The sequence below is a fragment of the Gymnoscopelus microlampas genome (genome assembly GCF_963454915.1).
Source record: "Gymnoscopelus microlampas genome assembly, chromosome: 7".
NCBI classification, from domain to species: domain Eukaryota; kingdom Metazoa; phylum Chordata; class Actinopteri; order Myctophiformes; family Myctophidae; genus Gymnoscopelus; species Gymnoscopelus microlampas.
The window spans coordinates 30283793-30296161 of NC_139944.1; the positions used below are offsets into that span (position 1 = coordinate 30283793).

Sequence of the window (12369 nt, forward strand, 5' to 3'; positions counted from 1 at the left end):
GAGTTAGGGGACAGGCAATCTGGGAACCCATTCAAAAAAATCTGTCTTGAGAGATTAGGGGACAGGTATTCCTTATAGACTCTAACGACTAGGGTGACATTTCCCATTTCTTTTCCCTTGACAAATCAACAACCTAATGTACCCACTACCCAGGTAAGTGGAATTGGAAAGTAGAGGTAGAGAAATTGAAGGTTGAGAAGTTAGAGAAGTAAGAGTTACATATGATAGAATGAGACATAATGGTAATAGACACATTAAGATTACACAATATTCTTTGATTAGCATTGTTCTTTTTCCACAACCCTGTCATGAAGTCTCTTACTGTGCTTTCGGATCCCGATCTCAATGGTTGAGAAATGTTGCTTTATAATACTGTAATATCTCTCTGAGATCCATGGGATAAGGCTATGCTATATGCTAAAGCATTGCGGTAGTAGTTTCCTTTTTTGTGCAGTAATTTCAATCTGGAGTAAGTGTTCAATTCATTTTCAGAGGCTGAATGTGTACAAGTCACTGTGACAACTACACGGAAGACCGGTAATGTTAGTGCCTCTTCCTTACAGGGAGAAATAAAGTAACGAAGGGCTAATTATTTCTTATGGTGAGTCACTTGGAAATGCCAATAACTTCTCCACACATTCCACAACATGCCTCAGTTGTTCAGTTACATCTTGGCACACATATACTACTCTAACTGCTGAAAGCAGCTTGAATTTGACAGCTCATAATTTACTACCATTTGTCATTGTAATCTTAGTATCATAATCATGACAAAAGAGAAAGAACTATAATTTAAAGGTTAGAGATGATTCCATTAAGGCAGTGTCTTTAATGTTGGTACTAATTACATGGTATACATGTTCTGAACAGTGGTGTACATTTACTCAAGTACTGTTACTTAAGTAAATTGTTTAGGTTCTTTTACTTTACTGGAGTATTTCCAATTGTCTACACTTTTACTTTTACTCCACTACATCTCTGAGGCAAATATTGTACTTTTACTCCACTACAATTATTTGAAAACTTTATTTACTAGTTACTTTGCAGATATAAATTATTAAACATACATTAACCACTTTAGCCTTATTTTATACCTAGGCTATTTGAAAATAGCCGATCTACAAGCTCACAAATTTTGAATTCCGGACTTTTACTTCTAACATAGTACTTCTACATTGCGGTATTGATACTTTTACTTAAGCAAAACATTTGAGTAGTTTTTCCCCACCACTGGTTCTGACAAGCCTATAGAAAAAACAGAACTACATTACAGGAATATTGTGGTATAATATTCAATATACAGCATTAGCATTGGGTACTGAATTCATAATGGACAGGTTCCAGTGAGCTGGACTGAAAGCGGTGGAGAAGTGCTGATGTGGGATATTATGCAGGATTGAAGGATGCGCATCTTACCTCTTCTCGTATTCTCTTCACTGTTTCTCCTTTCTGTGGAAAGACACACAACACTGAGCTCAGACTCACATTACTCACAAGGACACTACAGTCGATGACTCTGGCTATACAACATTGTGTGCTTCCATTCTGCATTAAGTATCATTACATTTTTGGCATTTAGCTGAAGGCCCTCCTGACATTCATTCTCTGTGTCTCTTTCAAGTGTACTTCAGCAAACCACTCAAGTCCTGGCTACTCGTTCATTGTGAGCAGCCAGCTGCCACACTGTCCGTTGAGACTAACTTTTAAAATGCTGCAAATCCTGTGATGCATTCAAGTTAACTACATATGGAGAATGATGGCAGTCATTGTCCACATTGTGTTATCAACGACATTTTGTAATTGTCCAAGATTGTAATTGTCCAATATGATGTGAAACTGTTTTGTTTGTTTTGTTTGCCCTTAAAGGAGTAGCTCACTCCCAAAATGACTTTTTTTCTATCGATTAGTCACCCCATGGAGACTGGAATGAAAGTATATATTTTTGTTTTTGTCGCATTCCTAAGTCAATAATTTGATGACCGGCAGCGGTTCCAGTAGGAGACACAAAGAGTCTCATTTGTATCTCCAACCGGAACCGCTGCCTACCGGTCCGCTGGTCATCAAATTAGTGGCTTAGGACAAAAAACAAAAATGCGACAAAAAAATTAATTCAAGTCTCCATGTGGTGACTAATCGATAGAAAAAAATATGTTTTTGGGGTGAACTCTACCTTTATCTATATCTTGGCATTGGTTTGTGATTACAGGTGTCGGTAGAAAACAGGTGCTCAACAAATGACCAATGGTAGAAGACTGTGGCTGTACTGGGCAGCTCCCAGTGATCAACAGCAGAAGACTGTAGTGGGAAATTTCTCACCAATGCCCCTTAGCTGTGATATAATGACTATATACAGTACCATGGCCTATCATAAGCTATTGCGATGTGTGAAACATTAGGTGTGCCACATAAAACCCACCTCAGGATATGTAAACACATTGAAATTGATTGTTTTAGTATTTATGCTCAACCTGCGCCACATTTAACGTTCACAAAATGATCTCATTTTAATAGCTGCTCCAGTCACACAAGCCTGATAAGACTGTATGGTGTAGCTACAGCAGAGTGGGCATCAGTTCTGTTCTGCCGTCCCAGCATTTTCAGAGCATGTTTAATTTAAAGATCAATCAATTGATTGTGTTCCTGGCTTGGATCAATGGACCTAACATAGTATACTTTAAGTCAATATTTATCTGTATTAAAACAACATGTTCAAGGTTTTAAAGAAAAAAATACCATGACTTCTTTTATCATGACTTTTCATCATTAAAATCTTAGTGTTTGCGGCCCACTTGCAATATAATCACGGCCCACAGACTGTTAATCGCTGCTGTAGGGTATGTGAAAGTAAAACAGATTTGACTGGGTGTTCAGTGGGAAGGGGGGCCTCGTTAACACACTTCATGTAACTGTGAAGTGAAGAAAACGACATATCCCTATGGAATTGACTGGCATCTCTCTAGAGCACATTCTAAGTAGCCAGAGATTGGATTGACATGACCTAACTAGAAATTTCACACTTTATTTATTATTATTATTAACACATAGCCTATTTCATGGTAGATTTACATTAGGGGTCGTTATATATTGGAGGATTACATAGGGAGCTGGTTATCTCCAGAGCAGCACGCCTGTTTTAGAAAATGCTTACTTTAAAAAAGATGGTCAGGGTTTTCTAATACATGGTTTAAACACGGTTAGCAATTTATAATGTATATGGTTTAAACATGGAACAGGTTTTCCCGTTAATATTTAACTGTGAAATGAGAATGAAATCTGATTAAATCATATTAAATACTGCTGGTAGTACTAGGGCCGTTATGGTTTACATGTGTAAACGTGTATACTGTATGTTTACGCATTGGACAAATTTACTAGAACATTTATAATTGGCACCCACTTAATAACAGAATAAAATATATTATTCTCTGCATGCCTAAAACCACAGAAGAAGAAGATAGGGGCAGCAGCTCACCTTGCCGATGATACTTCCTACTTCCTGTGGAGAGAACACAAACAGGAAGTCAAACTATGTAGCCCTCACACGGGACAAACAGACAGCCAGACAGACAGGCAGGCAGACAGAAAAACCACATGACATTATGGGCAGTGCGATTTGTACTTCATTGTAAAATTGCCGATCATAAATGTGCTATTTTTGTCATGAGGCACTGTTGCATAAATTAGACATAACAATTGCATTAAAGATGCAGTGCAGTGACATTTTCGGTCATTTTATTTTGAAGGCTCAGTCTGAAACGTCGTCTCAACCGACTCTAAACCAATCAGAAGGTCCCATCCCTTCAGGCTATGGGACGTTGGAATCTCAATCACTTCAGCCGTGCGCAACACGGCTAGTGTTTGTTTACAAGTGAGAGAGCGACGGCCAGTGAAGCATGTTTGCTACTACCTGGCTTATTTCTAACCTATAATGTTTTCAGATACATATTTTAGTGTGCAGATTAAGTTTAAAATTAGTAATACACCGTCTGGATGTCATCTTCAATGAGATTCAAAACGGAGTAGCTCTGTAATTAAAATCAGCTGTGTTTGAAGAACGTGCAGCTATGGGAATCAAACAGGTGCATGTAATCAAGATTCATTTATATTCATGAAGGCTGCGTTTATGTCATCACGCAGCACGTTTTCGTTTACAGGAAGTAATTAAGATTGGCTTTTTAGGGACTTTAGATATAAAAATACACAAAAAATGTTTTTCCATTTTTTTTGGCATCTATTGTTAGGTATGCCCATATGATGACCACGGATATGCTCTAAAAGTGTGAAAAACATATTTTTCATTTCACTACACCTTTAAGTAGACATAACATGCACGCAGTACTGAAGCATCGATAAATGGACACGCATGCACGGCCCTCTCTGTATCTGTATCTCTATGTCACTCTCTCTGTTACCTTGCCGTGCATAAGGAGGCGCAGCGTCAGCGTGACTCCCACCCCGCCGTCTCCAAAGTCCTGTTCACAGCTCATGGTGGCGTGGTTGGAGGTGTGGTGATGGGTGGAGGTGTTGTAGGAGGCGTGGTGATGGGTGGAGGTGTCGGTGGTGGTGTGGTGGACAGAGGACTCTGCCACTGGGAGACGCATGAAGGTCCGAGGGCCCCGAGGCGTTGCGGAATGTTCCAGAACACGCCGAAAAACCTAGGGAGAACCCCTTGAAGATTCCCCTGCGATGGAAACCCTCCTTTCAGAACCCGAGAGACAACTCAGGGAGAGAAGGGAAAATGGGGTAAGGGAGGGGATGGGGAAACGGAGGAATTCAGTTGGTGGAATCGGTGGAGGGCGTAGACTGGGACGTGCCTCAGCTTTTACCGGTACTTCTGGGCTGTTTTTTGTCGGTTCTGTGGGGATAAACAGAGGAGGGGGAAAGAGAAGAATAGTGTTAATGTTGGGGAGGGAAGCTCACAGTAGACTTGCATGGCCAGACAATATCACTGCGTGGATATTGTGGCAATTTCTTTTTGCAATGGCAGATTCGTCTGGAACCAGGCTCACAGCGCCAATGCCACAGAGACAATTTTATCGACCGTTATTGTACTCAGTGAATAGGGTGACCATGGTTCGGACGTCCATTTCCACAGAATAGAAAGCCTTGTAAAAAAACGAATTTGCTGAGTGCTTAATGTTAGCAGTATCGAGTTTTTGGTTTTTGGTTTGTCGTTCAAAGCAACTATTCCTCGTTCCTAGAGTGTGTAAATGTAATGTAAATAAGGAAAGGTCAGATACAGTTCTTCATTGAACATTGACTGCACTGGGAGCTAAACTGGAGCTGTAAGTTTGATGGAATGCATTGGAGTCAATGAGGCCTGGGTGAACAAGTGCATGAATAAACACCGTCTTTGAATGATCTTTGTTATAGATGATATTATGTCATCTAAAGAGCATTCATTATTGTTTCTATCGTTAATTAGTGAGAGGCTGTCAACACCTGACAGTCTTGCAATGACAACCCATACTGCCCTGTGTGGACGATGATAGCCCATACTGCCCTGTGTGGACGATGACAGCCCATACTGCCCTGTATAGACGATGACAGCCCATACTGCCCTGTGTGGACGATGATAGCCCATACTGCCCTGTGTGGACGATGACAGCCCATACTGCCCTGTATAGACGATGACAGCCCATACTGCCCTGTGTGGACGATGACGGCCCATACTGCCCTGTATAGACGATGATAGCCCATACTGCCCTGTGTGGACGATGACGGCCCATACTGCCCTGTATAGACGATGATAGCCCATACTGCCCTGTGTGGACGATGACGGCCCATACTGCCCTGTATAGACGATGATAGCCCATACTGCCCTGTGTGGACGATGACAGCCATACTGCCCTGTGTGGACGATGACAGCCATACTGCCTAGTATGGACCATGACAGCCCATAGGTCCCTGCATGGACGAGGAGCGAGACCATTTTGTTTGGTTTGTGCTCTTCTGGGTACAGTACTTCTGCTCTTTGTACACATGTATTTATGTATATGCACACCCAAGTGTATCTCCAAATGGAAGCTTACTGTGTGAGTATGTGTGTGCGCGCCTGTGTGAGTGTGTGTGTGTGTGTGTGTGTGTGTGTGTGCGCGTGTGTGCATGTGTGTGTGTGTGTGTGTGTGTGTGTGTGTGTGTGTGTGTGTGTGTGTGTGTGTGTGTGTGTGTGTGTGTGTGTGTGTGGATGCGTGCACAACAGTGTTTTCCAGTCAGAAACGTTTGTATTGTTCAGACAGACCCAGCTGACTGGGACGCTACAGGAGGATTGGTTGGATTCAACATGGTTTCAACAGCATTGCTCTGCCGACTGCCAGCAGCACCAGGCAGTGTATTAAAAAAAAGAAAACTAAAAAAGACGAGGTGTGGAAATTAACATAATTTCTCAAGTGTCAGACGCTAGTCAACAAGTCAGTGCGGTAATTTAAAATATTAATTGGAAAGTCTGTTTAAAAGGCTTAGGGGTCTGAATTAAATAAGCTTTCAGTCAGCAAGTGGCAGTCAGGCGTGATCATAGTGAAGCATTTACTTCACTCCAATTCAGGACAAATGGGAGAGCAGACTTCAGCTGTCTTTGCATGCTAAAGAGAGGTTTTTGGCCATGTGTGTATGTGTGTGTATTCATAAATCATGTATCATGTGTGTGTGTGTGTGTGTGTGTTTGTGTGTGTGCGTTTGTGCGTACTTGCGTGTGTGTGAGAGAGTTGTAACTGTATCCAGTAGGTCTGCTACCGTGTTCAGTGTTAGTCCCTGTTTTGTGTGTGTGTGCGCTCTCGTGAAGGGTGTGTGCGCACACATGTGCGTGTGTGTGGGGGGTGCATGCATGTGTGTGTACAGTATGTGTGTGTGTGTGTGTGTGTGTGTGTGTGTGTGTGTGTGTGTGTGTGTGTGTGTGTGTGTGTGTCTGGACAGTAGCTGCACAGTCATATGTCTCTATGCCAACCAGTGTCCTTAGTGACAAAGAACACGGAGGAGACCTGTCTGAGTAAACACTAATTTACAGAAAACACACATTCTGGTGTGTGTGTGTGTGTTGTGTGTGTGTGTGTGTGTGTGTGTGTGTGTGTGTGTGTGTGTGTGTGTGTGTGTGTGTGTGTGTGTGTGTGTGTGCGTGTCTTGTGGAACAATGTGAGGATGCATGTAGCTATTCACATTTGCATGCAGCCGTGTCTGTGTGTGTGTGTGTGTGTGTGTGTGTGTGTGTGTGTGTGTGTGTGTGTGTGTGTGTGTGTGTGTGTGTGTGTGTGTGTGTGTGCGTGTGTGCGTGTGTGTGTGTGTGTGTGTGTTGCGTACAAACTCTGTCCCGGTCTCATATGATATCTCCTGTGTAAAGTAGGTCACAAATCTGATGCAGGCTGTCAGGCACGCAAGATGAACACCTTGCATGAGCGCGCACACACACACACACACACACACACACACACACACACACACAGTGCATCCGTGTTTAGATATGGACGGACACACACATACACACACACACACTGACAAGTGTGTGTGTCAGTGTAGGCATTGGGCACACAGAGAAACATGAACAAACAGTGCACAGTGTGTGCACACACGCATGCACACACACACATACATTACATTCAAACATACATTGGCACGTCAGCTGATCAACTGCTAGAGAGATGCAAACTTATAGATCAGCTATTTCCCCATGCGACACCAAAAATAGCAGATCTATAAGCTTGCGAGATGAGATCGTTCATGAGATCGGTTATTTGCAGTGCGCAACACCGTTGAGGTGCACGGCAAAGTATAGATCATACTTAGAACATAAATCTATCATCTGAAGGGGACCCACTCAGAGAACAACACTGGACCAATAAAGTACTGGAGCAAACATCTCTCCATCTTATCTATGTCCCTCTGTTCCATCTCCATTTATCTTCCCCTTCCACGTTGTTTGTCTGCCTGCTTCTTTAGTTCCTCTCCATCTCCGTTTCTGTGAAGTGTAAATTGTCCTTTTCTTGTTATTATTATTATGATGAACTTTGCATCTTCGTCCCTCGTGTCTTCTGACTTTCCAAGGAGTGCTGTGTCAACAAATCAGTAGGAGACATGTACTGTAGGCAAAGAAATGCATAGACTTCCAATTTACTGTACACTCATCCATACAATGTACATTAGAATGAATTCTACTGATCTTGATTGATATTGATATTATTGATATATATTGATATATATTGATATTAACACGACGACGATGACTGTTCGTCACCCAGACTAAAGAAAATAGAAGTGGAGCTCTCCGTTCGTTTTTTATACCGTGTGAAAAAAACGTGTTTTGGCCTAAAGAGCGCATTTTTCAAGCTAAAACCGGAAACCGGAAACGGAAATCACTGAAATTGCTTCCGGGTGAAGCGGAGGTGAGTGGAAAACGAAACTGATCTCGGAATGTAAATAAAACAGCGTGATCGTCTATTAACCAAATTAAACATTAGGACGCAGATCTGCGTTCTAGATTATTCTGGCAGCCCACGGTTTTATCTAATAGGACGCAGATCTGCGTCCATGGCAGCTTCTGTGTTAATGAAATGCCCATTCTAAACAGTTTCAGTGTGTCACGTTTCACACACGCACGCACGCACGCACAGCAGGGGGTGTTGTCGTTTTTACTGGGAGGAGTAGGATGGGTACAATAGCAATGGCAACACAGGCATAAGTGGGGAGGAATTAATTGCCAAAAATTGGGGTAAAAATAATTGGCTACTCCAAAAAACAACAAAACAGAGTTTTTGTAATCAGAGAGGGTGCTGTATTTAACATCTCAGTGTAATGACTATGTCAAGTCTCGATTTGATGAATAGATGTTGTTCATCAGTGATTCTGTGTATCTCGCCTTGGCAACACAAGTGTTTTTCTTGTCTTGCCAATAACGCCTTTTTGAAATTGCACAGAAATGCGAGGGAACAAGAGGGACAGTAACAGAGAGAGAAAGAGGAGAGGGAGAACATGAGGAGTGGGAGAGAGGGCTTTGACTGGGTGTTCTCTGATGGTTGAAAAGGAACAGTGTAGTTCATATTATCACAACAACAATAATTATAATGGATGGCATTAGCTAATACTTTGTTACAAAACACATTCGCATTATGTGGATCTGGGGATGCACGTGGGAACAGTGTGGCTCCGACGTGCCTCTCAGGCTTCATGTGGCCAGCCTGGTGGTGTGTACGTTATGAAAGGATGTGTGTGTTTTGGTCTGTGTCGCTATATTGTGCTCACTTTTCATCTGAGTGTCCTTCAGCACCAACAACGGATTCCCTGTTAATGTTCAAAGAACTGGGAATCTGAAAAGAAGTGTGTGTGTTGCAGGAAGGGGAAATATGAATTATTGAAACACTTTCAGATGCTTTAGCATGGGGTTAAAAACCTGGCTCACCCAGCCCCCTACTCACAAACACACACACACACACACACACACACACACACACACACACACACACACACACACACACACACACACACACACACACACACACATACACACACACAGAGTGCTGAGCTCATGCATGGCTGATTCATTGGCCATTCCCTTGGGTCTGTCTCCACAAGGACAGCCCTGTGGAGACATTACACTGCCTGCATTTACAGTGTGTGCGTGTGTGTGTGTGTGTGTGTGTGTGTGTGTGTGTGTGTGTGTGTGTGTGTGTGTGTGTGTGTGTGTGTGTGTGTGTGTGTGTGTGTGTGTGTGTGTGTGTGTGTGTGTGTGTGTGTGTGTGCATAATATGTGCGTATTCTATATCTTCGCTGTCGGGTGGAAAATTTGTATGTCCAAAACCGTTCCTTTTGTATTATTATTATTTCATTAAAATTTCGATATTGAAAACAGACGATCTACAAGCTCACAACAGCTGTTTTCACTACGTTTGTGCGACACTCTTGTATGATGAAGTAGGGCACTAATCTACCAAAAAAACAAACATACAGAAGTTTAAATACTGTATGGAGATACAAGGTTTCTGGCATATACAGTAAGAGAGAGAAAACCCCCAGATGGAGAGACAGCAAAACAGGGAAACATACTGATGGGCCAGGAAATGGATAAAACACAGAGAGAGAGAGAGAGAGAGAGAGAGGGAGGAAATAGAGTATGAGAGATCGAAGTGGAGACAGAAAAGAACCAGGTAGAGAGAGAGATGTCAAACACAGAGGAAGAAGAGAAAGAAACAAGAGGCAGAGAGAAAGATTAACCCATTAAGACCTGAGGCCGATTCTATATATATCTATCTTCTAAATCCTAACAGTTTTCTGAAAAAAACGTATGCTGCCATATCAGTGGTGCTCAAACCTTTTCATGTATTTGGCTGCAGACCCACATCTCAAAAATACTTAGGACCTCCAGAAGCAAAGACTTGAGTTAAAAATGTTCGCTTTAAAAATATATATATATATTCAAAGATTTGCACACATTTTCACGATTTTCAAAAATAGGAGATCTACAATTGACGCGCTATGAGCTTGTATATCTGCTATTTTGAACAGCCAAAGACATCTTAAAACGACACGGATGCTTTCCCGGTTTTAATGGATTAAAACAGACAGAACGCAGTCGGAATACATTTCACGGCCGTACGGTAAATCATTGTGGTAGATTTGATTACCAGGTGGGCTGCCGCTGCACTGATTGATTTTAGCCAGCAAACAACTCATTTCTAAAAAGTGATTGGATTAAAAAACGGCAGACGGCTGATTTAAATCATGTCACTGGCTAACGGTCAGCCGCCATGTCAAGGACAGAACGCTTAGTTGGAACATGAAATAGGTGGGCGGGGGGGCGGCGCGGGGGGGGGCTCCATGTTGTTCTAGCATGATTGGCCTGTTGTTTGTGTGTGTTGTTGTTGTCCATAATGGTTTCAGTCTGAGCGAGGCAGTGGCATGACATGATGATGTCATGGCACGTGTGTGTGTGTCACAGTGTGTGTGTGTGTGTGTGTGTGTGTGTGTGTGTGTGTGTGTGTGTGTGTGTGTGTGTGTGTGTGTGTGTGTGTGTGTGTTTTATTAGCCCCACTAGCAGCAGGGCTCTAGGGATGCTATGTCTCATGTGGGTCAGTCTGTCAGTCTGTTTCACCACAATCCATTGGAGGATGAACTCTCCAACCATATGACCGACCCCATGGCTTCTCCTCTAGCGCCACCCTCAGGCCAAATTATCAACTCTGCACTCAAGACATATCTCATCATCTAATATCGCAGGATGAACCATGCTGACTATGATGACCCCCTTGGTGTGTGTGTGTGTGTGTGTGTGTGTGTGTGTGTGTGTGTGTGTGTGTGTGTGTGTGTGTGTGTGTGTGTGTGTGTGTGTGTGTGTGTGTGTGTGTGTGTGTGCTTGTGCGTGTGTGTGTGTTTGTATAACTACACTTGTGATTGCCAAATGTCCCCACAAGAATGGTATAATTTGAGAAATAGACATTGTGAGGACAATTTTCCTGGTTGTTTTATGGTTAAAATAAAAATTTGATTTAGGCCTTATTTAATTGCGTGCTGCTGTCGCACACCCAAAATAGCATGTCTATAAGCTCACAACACGTCGCAGCACGACGCGTTGTGAGCATGTAGATCTGCTATTTTGGGCACCAGTGTACAAATAAATGTAGGGTTAAAGATAATATCTAAATGCCATTTATGAAATTACCATCCTTCTGTGTTGTCCTTACCAGTATAGTAATACAAACGTGTGTGTGTGTGTGTGTGTGTGTGTGTGTGTGTGTGTGTGTGTGTGTGTGTGTGTGTGTGTGTGTGTGTGTGTGTGTGTGTGTGTGTGTGTGTGTGTGTGTGTGTGTGTGTGTGTGTGTGATACATATATGAGTGAGTGTGACAAAGACTATTTTAAGACAATAGTTAAGGAGAAGTAGAGATAGGGATAAAGAGACCAGGAAAAACTGGGAGAAAGACAGATAGGCAGAGAGATAGATAGATAGAGAGAGAGAGAGAGAGAGAGAGAGAGAGAGAGAGAGAGAGAGAGAGAGAGAGAGAGAGAGAAGTGAGATAACAGAAAGACAGAGAGGGAGTGAGGGAGACAGACAGAGGAAACAAAGGAGAAGGAGAGGGAGTTACCAACCAGAGTACAGCTCCAGGAGCAATACATGACATCACGCTCGCACACACACACACACACACACACACACACACACACGCGCGCGCGCGCGCGCGCGACTGTAGATGAGATTGATACTGGCAGATACATATACTGTAAAGGCATTCAGAGGCAAAGGAATGCAAGGTGACACACACAAAGAGTATGACACAGAGAGAGAGAGAGAGAGAGAGAGAGAGAGAGAGAGAGAGAGAGAGAGAGAGAGAGAGAGAGAGAGAGAGAGTCTCTGCCCCATCACTAAACACTGTAATTTCGTGGACAGGCTA

The 12369-nt window shown here is 42.7% G+C and overlaps 1 protein-coding gene across 1 annotated transcript in view; it reads right to left on the bottom strand.

The window, feature by feature from the left end:
* Positions 1 to 4600, bottom strand: part of pcbp4 (poly(rC) binding protein 4) — a 65345-nt gene extending 60745 nt beyond the window's left edge. Inside the window, exons 1-3 of the mRNA XM_084061178.1 lie at positions 4413 to 4600; positions 3473 to 3496; positions 1417 to 1449 (exon numbers count right to left, since the gene is read on the bottom strand). Coding sequence (XP_083917304.1) covers positions 1417 to 1449; positions 3473 to 3496; positions 4413 to 4487 — 132 coding nt within the window. The 5' untranslated portion in view covers positions 4488 to 4600. The remainder of the gene's footprint in view (positions 1 to 1416; positions 1450 to 3472; positions 3497 to 4412) is intronic.
* Between the last annotated feature and the right edge of the window lie 7769 nt (positions 4601 to 12369).